The 9,006-nt window shown below is 37.5% G+C and overlaps 1 protein-coding gene across 1 annotated transcript in view; it reads left to right on the top strand.

Moving 5' to 3' along the window:
* Positions 1–9,006, top strand: part of KDM5B (lysine (K)-specific demethylase 5B) — a 76,371-nt gene that overhangs the window by 9,615 nt on the left and 57,750 nt on the right. The window contains exon 2 of the mRNA XM_012655938.1: positions 8,918–8,995. Within this exon, the coding sequence (XP_012511392.1) occupies positions 8,918–8,995 (78 nt within the window). The remainder of the gene's footprint in view (positions 1–8,917; positions 8,996–9,006) is intronic.

Here is a 9,006-nt window from a genome sequence, read left to right as displayed (position 1 = left end):
TTTTTTTTTTTGAGACAAAAGTCTTGCTCTGTCACCCAGGCTAGAGTGCCATGGCATCAGCCTAGCTCACAGCAACCTCAAACTCCTGGGCCCAAGCAAGCCTCCTGCTTCAGCCTCCCGAGTAGCTGGCATTACAGGTGTGCCCCATCACACCTGGCTAATTTTTCTATTTTTAGTAGAGACGGGTCCTCACTTTTGCTCAGGCTGGTCTCAAACTCCTGACCTCAAGTGATCCTCTCGCCTTGGCCTCCCAGAGTGCTAGGATTACAGGCATGAGCCACTGGGCCTGGCTGGCTTTTTTGGTCTTGAATCAAGCAATTTACTTAGTAATACTGCTTTCTAGATGTAGAATGTATATACATTCCTCGATGTATATACCAAGTTTTAAATCTTCAAATGTTAGGTATTTTAGTTGGAAACACACAGCTAAGATTTCATATCCCAGCTATGTTCTTTGTGTGGCCCTAGGCAGATTTTTGTGCATTCTTGAGTTAATTCTTGCCATCTTACCAGTTTGACCAAATTGTAACATTTAAAGAACTGAAGTCTAAAGTTACTGTGTTTTGAGCACTTGGTTGGAGCTTATTAAGCATATATTCCTATGAGGCATTCGTGCTATAGGCTACAGATACTGAAACGTTACCTTATTATTCTAATCACATAACTCCAGAAACAAAGAACAAATCCCTATCAAACCCACATAATTACAAGGTCTTTAAGGCAAGATTCTCCCAATTTTCTCTGTGGTTATACCAAATCATCATTTGGTGATATTTAAACCAGATGGTTCATACTTGCCAGGGTTTAACTTGAAGGGAAGAGACAGGAAGTAGGAGCTATTGGGATTTGTACTCTGGTATTTTTATTTGTGTGTGACGGGGGTAAGGGGGTAGAGATGAGAGAGGTCTATACAGAGAGAATTTTTGGAGTATAACCTAGACTTTGTAAAATTCTAGGTATTTAAGCTTTTCCCTCTCTGAGAGGCTCTCATCCAATATGATGCATTTTGGACAAATTGAGAATAGCCACCAGATTTTCCAGCGGGAGGCTGGCTTCAGGGATTTGTGTGGGGTGTGGGTTTGGGGTTTTTAAAAATTGTACTTGGTGGCAGCCCATTCTTCTGGTTCTTCCATAACTTTTTTTCACTGTTAACCTTGTGGCTTTTCCCATCTTCCATTTGTAAAATATTTCTTTGACTTATGGATAATTGCTTATCAAGATTTTTTTGAGGGGAATAGGGTTAAGAATTTGATTTAGGATTCTAAGATAATTTTGCTTTTGAGGGGTGATATTAGCCAGCTAGGAAATGAAAACTAAGAGAATAAAGATTTCATGGAAAGAATACTGGAGTGAATCAAAACATTGGGATTCCAACATGTGTTACGTGTTGTCCTTCAGCTCCTAGTCTTAAAAGAGCATCTTGACTCTTTTCAGAACTTTATTCTGTTAACCTTCCTACAAAATGGGTAGGTTAAAATACCAACCCTTCTTTCCATAGTGAGGCCTAAAGATGTAAGGACACTTAGCCCAGAGTCACCTGACTAGTAAGTTAGTAGAGCCAAGATTTGACCCTAGGCAGTACAGGTCCTAAGTTAGTGTTCTTAACCACTATTTATATTGCCTCTTACATAATGACAGTAATGATACCATTGTGATTATATGAGATGGTTGATGGGAAATTATGAATCTTATTATTTTTGGTTATATACTTTCTATCCTTTAGAAGAGTATATGTTAACCTTTTTTCTGATAGGTTCAGCAAAAAACATTTTTGTTATTTAGTTCTTGCTGCTAAGGTAGATCCATTTTATAGGTAAGGAATAAATAACCTCTCTCTGAGCCTGAGAGTAGTTAAGTGACTTGTTTAAGGTGACAGCTTTTGAAAGGCAGATTGGGTGTTCCAAACCATGGCTTTTTATCCCCAAGTTCAGTGTTTGTCCTTCTAATTAAAATACAGTGGTTCTCTTCGTAGATCCCAGAAAGATCCTGCTTCTCTCTTTCATCTCCCCTCACAGGCTTTTTGAGTGTGGTCTTCCTTCTTTTCCTTTTGGACACCCAAACATTAACTGTAGGGAAATCAATAAAAACAGTAAGCTGCACATATACAATACTAAAGAACCGTTTAGATTTGTGTGTTTTATCACTTTTAGTTTATCAGTATTTGTGAGCTTAGCCCTTTCATGTTCTGTTGGTTGGCTCATGCATGTGGAAACTCCTGGCTCATCAACTTCAGTGACCACTCACCTTCACATTGGAAGAGTATTTTGGACTCAGGGGCCCCATAAATGTACCTCTGCCTCCCATCACAGTCATTCGGGGATCCCTCCCAGAAGAACTGAAGTAGAATCTCATGTGAGCCTAAGTGTTTGAGTTTTGAAAAGTTCTTCAGGTCATTCTAAAGCTCAGCTGGAATGAGGTGGTTTAGAATAATTCCCTGACAGGTTTAGTTTAGGCAGCTGTTAGTATAAGGAATTCTCTTACCTGTTGACATCAGATTAATCAGAAAGTCTCAGTTCTACAGAAAACTGGGGAATTTTTTTTATCAACTCTGAGTGAAGAAATGAATTGGGTCGTTGGGTTGGTTGTGCGTTCAATTCAGTACAACTATTGACATGTCAATAAGTGCCAGGTATTGTGTTAAGGTTTTAGGGTTTCAGAAATAAATTAAACAGCTTGACTTAACTCATAATGTACTGGTGAGAAAGATCTACAAATAGTTTATAAAGTATCGTTTGTGCAAGGAATAGAAGTTGTATATAGAGTGGTTAAAGGAGGTGGATGGAGTGTGGAGAGAGGGCTGCCTGGGATGTCTGGGAAAAGCTTTGCTTCACCTATTAGGGTGGGGTTGGGGGAGGAAATAGGGGTGTAGAATGAGAATGAGGGTCATGAGGACCCCTGGGAGGCACTGGGTAACATGGTGCTGTGAAGCTAAGGAGAAAAAAGCAGGTTTGTTGATAGTATCTTGGACTTATGTGAGTTCATGGTGATAATTTCTTATGTCTCAGCTCTAGACACAGCTATAAAACCCTGTATTTAAAACCTGGAAAAGTAGATAATTGCAGTTTTTGTAGAGTGTATCCCATTAATACCAGGCAGCCATTCAAATGAAGATCAGTTCTATCAGTCTGCAATTTCCTTATATTTTAGGCTAGAGCGGGTTGTCTTTTAAATTAGATTTATTTTGAAATATGGCAATAAATGTGAAAGAAAGGAGTTGATAGTGCTGAGTCTACTACAATAACATGCAGCATGGTCTGAAATATAGGATAAATTTATTTTGTGATCTTTGGAGAAAAAGACCTATTTATCTACCATCCTAAATTGAGTATACTTGTGTATTAGTACATCCTTATCTCTTTCAAGCAGTATATCTAGCCTTGAAGCTTGGTCAGTGTCTTAGTCCATTCGTGCTGCTCTAACAAAATATCTGAGAGACTGGGTAATTTATAAGTAATAGAAATTTGTTTTTCACAGTTCTGGAGTCTGGGTTTGAAGTCTGGTGGCAGCCTGGTCTCTGCTTCCAAAATGGTGCCTTGAATGCTGTGTCTTTATCAATGGGAAGGGCAAGAGGGGCCTAAGCTAGGTCCCTGCAGCCCTCTTTTTTTTTCAAATTTTTTTAGTAGAGACAGAGTCTCACTCTTGCTCAGGCTGGTCTTGAACTCCTGAGCTCAAATGATCCTCCCGCCTTGGCCTCCCAGAGTGCTAGGATTACAGGCGTGAGCCCCTGCAGGCGCCTGGCCCCTGCAGCCCTTTTATAAAGTCACTAATTCCATTCATGAGGGCCCTGCCCTTATGATTAAATTCTCTCTTAAAGGCCCACCATCATTGGTGATTAAGTTTCAATATATGAATTTTAGGAGGGGCACAAACATTCAAGTGATGGCAGTCAGAATTATAATAAGTATATTGTATAGATTGGCAGGTTGACCTTGTATAAATATTAAACTATGAGTGGAGTAAACTGAGCAGTTTCCTAGCCAATTCCAGTTCAGGTTCAAGTTGTCAAATATGGCTATTAGGGATGATAATGCATGTTCTAAAATTATTTCCACTTTTAGTGTTAGGCTTGTAGTTAATGTATCTTAATTGCAGCAGGGCTAAATAGCTGTTAAATATTTGCCTCTAGTGAAATATGTGAATTACTTAATTTACCTTTCTTTTTTAAGACAATTGCAGATGTGCCTTCTTTAGATGGAACATGACACAACAAAGATTTTGCAATCTTTAGTATCTTCTCTGAGGCTCAGGCTGATTTTTAGTTTCACTGCTGTCCCTTTGCTGACCCTGATTTTGAATCTCTAGGAGTGACCAGTTTATAAAGGACTAAAGGTAGAGAATGTGTTTACAGATCTAATGAGGCCTTAAAGTAAGGGTGTGGGATGTTTGACTTTCCCTGCCATTGGTGCCTGGGTAGGTTTGGGTGTTGTTTAGGAAAGGCTGAGGGAGCAGAGTCCAACCTCTTTCCTAAACCCCTTCACCCTGACAAACAAATCATTTTTGGAATCTGAAATATGTAATCTTTTCTTAACCTTGACAACCTCAGTTTTCTGCCAGAAATTGTTTTTTCTTCACTGAGATCCTAGGTATGGAAAAAACCAAAATCAAAACTACTTATTTGGGAAAAACAGTGGCAGTGGCATTACAGTTACTTGATCACAACGTGGCTTGGTGTAGGCATAATAAAGTAATACGTGCACCAGTTATACTTGGTGTAGAGGAGAAGGATCTGAAATTTCTTCTGGTCCCGTTCAGTGACTTAAGTATCATAAGATGTCTACAAATGACATGAAAAAATAATGCTTTCTGGTTAACTTTTCATGATTAGCCCACATCATGATGTCAGCCCATTTGAGTGGAAGATGATTTGTTCTAGGGATTTAGCTAGCTTTCTTAGAATCTTTCTTGGTGAATTTTAAAAGGAGGTTTCCATTACAGGCCCTGTAAGTCTTTAGGGATTTGCCAAAATTTGTGTGAATCACTCTATTAGGTAACTTAGGTAGACTTCTGTTAGGGAAATTTTGGGAGAGTAAGAAGATCTCCATGTGGTTTAGTTAGCTCCCTTACTCTATTGTTTATAAACAAACATGGTACTTCCCCAGGTCCTGTAAAGTGGCCTGTAGGAAACTTTATTTCTTTGAGGTTTGGGAAGCAAAATCCATGAGAGGGCCATTTTATATTTTCTCTTGTTTTTGACAATAATAAATTTAAGGCATTTCAAGGACTTGCAAATACAGATTACTATTGCCAGATATTATTAGAAGTGGTGAAAGACTGAGTCCCTCCCTATCCCTTTCAAAGAATAGAAAAAGTGGTGAAAGAGGAACTGAATGGAAATAAAGCTTAAAAAGTAAATACCATGGCATGTCCCTTTATTACCACTGTATTTTTATTTACTAGTAGATAGTCCATAGGAAGAATACTTTGCCTTTTCAAGTATTTAATACTCAGAAATTAAAATAATCTTTGAAACAGATTATTTAAAACCGATAGCTTTTACCAGGACCTATCTGTAAGAGTTATAATTTTAACAAAGGTTCTTATCCCTTGGTACTTATTATTTTTGATAGTGACTATTAAAAGTCCACAAATGATTGTGTTGGTATTTTCAGTATCTTTTTGGTGGCAGGAATTTAGGGAAGACTGGGTTGACCCAAGTATACCTTTATGGGCATTGTACAAATAGGTCATCATTTTGTACAGTATATACAGTAAATCATTATTAGTGAATAGAGAACATACTTGAAGGGGGTGCTTTTTATATTTTTTATTTTTTATTTAGGGGCTGCTTTTAAAATCTGAATGGAGAGAGTTCTATGGAGGGACAGACTGGATGTGGTGATCTGTAGGGCATCCAGTAGGGCACTTGTTTCCAAGTTGTGGGTTGAGGACCTTGGAGGGTTCCCAAGACCCTTTCAGTGAGTGAAAAGAATTTCTCCTTTTCAACTAAATATTTATGTGAAGCCGGATTTTCTTCATACACTTTTAGCCAAAACAATATACTGAAACTAATTGCAGAAGAAATTAAAATCTAGTTTATTTCTATTAAACTAGACATGTAAAAGATTTAAAATATTCACAATATAAAACAATGCATTAAAATTAAAGAGATTAATTCATTTTCAAAATGTCTCAGTTTTAATTTCTAATGTGATAAACATTGGTAGATATAATCCACATAAACTGACACTCTTTGAGGTCCTCAATTTTTAACTTTAAAGGGGTCCTAAGACCAAAACTTCGAGAATTGTAGCAGTAAAAAGGGAAACTTGCTTTGCAAAGACTTGACTCAGTAGGAATAAATGTAGGATCTCTGAGTAAGTGGTTTCTGTCTGTACTCATCACTTTGAAGAGATTATTATAAAACGAATAGGTGGCTCAGTAAAAACTTTATTTACCTGTTGGATGCTTCTGTGAAATAAAAATTTAGAAGTATTTTCTAAAGGGAAGACAATATCTCCATATAACCAATAACAACTGAAATATTAAAGTGGGCCTTTTTGGTCTCATTTTGCCATTTTACTTGTTTAAAAAAATTTATAATAAACAGATATTATTGCCTTTTGCTTTTTTTTGAGACAGAGTCTTGCTCTGTTGCCTGGGCTAGAGTGCCATGGCATCAGCCTAGTTCACAGCAACCTCAAACTCCTGGGCCCAAGCGCTTCTCCCGCCTCAGCCTCCCAAGTAGCTGGAACTACTTGCCCCATGATGCCCAGCTAATTTTTCTATTTTTAATAGAGACAGGGTCGCTGTTGCTCAGGCTGGTCTCAAACTCCTGAGCTCAAGTGATCCTCCTGCCTTGGCCTCCCACAGTGCTAGGATTACAGGCAGGAGCAATGGAGCCCCACCTGAGGGTGGTTTATTTTTAAGGTTACAGACCCTTTTAAGACCCTGGTGAAAGCTGTGGACCCTCCCAGAAAAATCTGCTGACACTCAGTTCTGTATACAATTTAAGAACCTCTGATTTAAGATAAAGTGGTTCCATAGTCTAAAAAGAAAGTCTTCCAAGTAAAGTGTTTTTGTTTTTACTAAAGGGCTCACTAAAGATGGGAGGTCTTAAACAGCCTTTCAACAAATGAGGGGCTAATTGAAGATGGTTGGTGCCAGGCCTACCCTGAGGGAAGTAAGTAAAGGGAGGAATAAGCAGCATTATCTAACACATTTTATTTCTGTTTGGAAAGCATTGATACATGTCTGTGTATTTCAGAGCTTTCCTGATAGACACCTATCAGTGGGTGGCAACTGGATTCCATCAGAGGCTCATAAACTCTGCTTGTCCTTTGTAAGAGCAATTTAAAATGGTTGTGATGTACCTGGTTCTACCTTTTGCATTTGTGCAGGTGTTTTAAGGGCATATTACTGACCTAAAACCATTAACTTGAGAAAGTGGTCTTCTAAATTGTGTTTCATATATGTGTTACTCAAATCTTTATTAAGGTCAAGTATTGTCATCTTTGAAAGGTTTGCTAACTTGCCTTAAAATATTCACTAAGATAAATTTGTTTGGATCCTTAACATTTTGCACTGAAGTTTTATATTAATGTTGATAACCTTGAAACTGTAAAAATATGGACATAGAAAACTGCTGGCATTGGATTGAAATCCTGTGAGCGCATTTATTCTATGATGACTGGGTTTCTCTTATAGAACATACGCAATTTAAACAATGCTTTAGTCGTTAGTTAATGTTATTCTTTGTAAACTAACAAGAATATGTGGCTTTGACATTGATTTCTAATTGGTTTTGTCTGCCGGGAATCAGAGAACCAACTTATGTGGCCTCTGTAGAGAGTTTACCTTTTCATTTTGCTAATTATCAGATCTCAAAATGATGACAGCCTCTCTATAATTAGAAAGATTAAAATGGCATTTTCATATGTTAAATATGTGGATACTAATGGTGCATCATCTACAGAGTGAATTTTCATGGCATTCTTGGGAAAATCTTCAGCATCCTTTGAAAGTTTATTCTCACATTGGTCAATTTTATCTTTGAAACATTTCTCTCAGTTAAGTGTGCTTTAAGTTGTTGCTAGGTTAGTGCTGAGACTAAGGAAAATATTTACCTGATGTTTCTCAGACCTCTAAGGATTTTGAATCTTCAACTTTCTACTTAATTGCCTTCCCAAGGAATACATTTTTGAGTGTTAAGGAAAATAAATGAACTTTTTACTAATATAGTTCTTGTACTTTTATTTCGAAATAAAAGTATCATTTTTTCATAATACTAGTCTTTGCATGATAGGATTCTCTGAAGAACAACATATGAATAGACATTAAGGCAATTTTTTTTTGAGATAGGTTCTTGCAGTGTTGCCTGGGGCTAGAGTGCAGTGATATCATCACAGTTCACTGCAACCTCAAACTCCTGCATTCAAGTGATCCTCCCGCCTTGGCCTCCCAAAGTGTTAGGATTACAGGAGTGAGCCACTACACCTGGCCGAGAACCATTTTTAAAATTGTATTTGGATGTCAATTTTCCCCCACCACCGTCACTGAAGAACTTATTCTCAATTTTTATAATGAAAATTAATCTCATTAGAAGATTAAAAATTTTATAGATAATATAGCTATTTTGTAAAAGGGCAGATGCCTCTGTAGTAATAGAGAATTCAAAGTCTCTTTCACTTAAATCACTGGTTTTTCAACAGAGATTGAGACTCAGTGACATTGCTCAGTGGGAAGGATATGGGGAGAGGTCTGTGTGGACTGTATTATTTATTTGGGAAAGGGTGTTCATATTCTGCTCTTGTGGTGGGAAGGAGGTTGAGAAACTACTAGCCTATGTTCTATTTTGTTTGACTCATTAGAGTGACCTGTTAGAGACAGGTTTACTTAATTTGGGTTTTAATTTTAAAACAATTTCTTAAATGTCAAAGAATTATAAAATCTTGTAATAAGAGCCTTTGTTTTCTTCTAGGATTGGCAGCCACCATTTGCATGTGATGTTGATAAACTTCATTTTACCCCACGTATCCAGAGGCTGAATGAATTAGAGGTAATGTCCTC

This window comes from Propithecus coquereli, unplaced genomic scaffold (genome assembly GCF_000956105.1).
Source record: "Propithecus coquereli isolate 6110/MARCELLA unplaced genomic scaffold, Pcoq_1.0 Scaffold491, whole genome shotgun sequence".
Taxonomy (NCBI): domain Eukaryota; kingdom Metazoa; phylum Chordata; class Mammalia; order Primates; family Indriidae; genus Propithecus; species Propithecus coquereli.
Note: the sequence above shows the minus strand (reverse complement) of the source record. Positions and strands in the feature narration are given on the sequence as shown.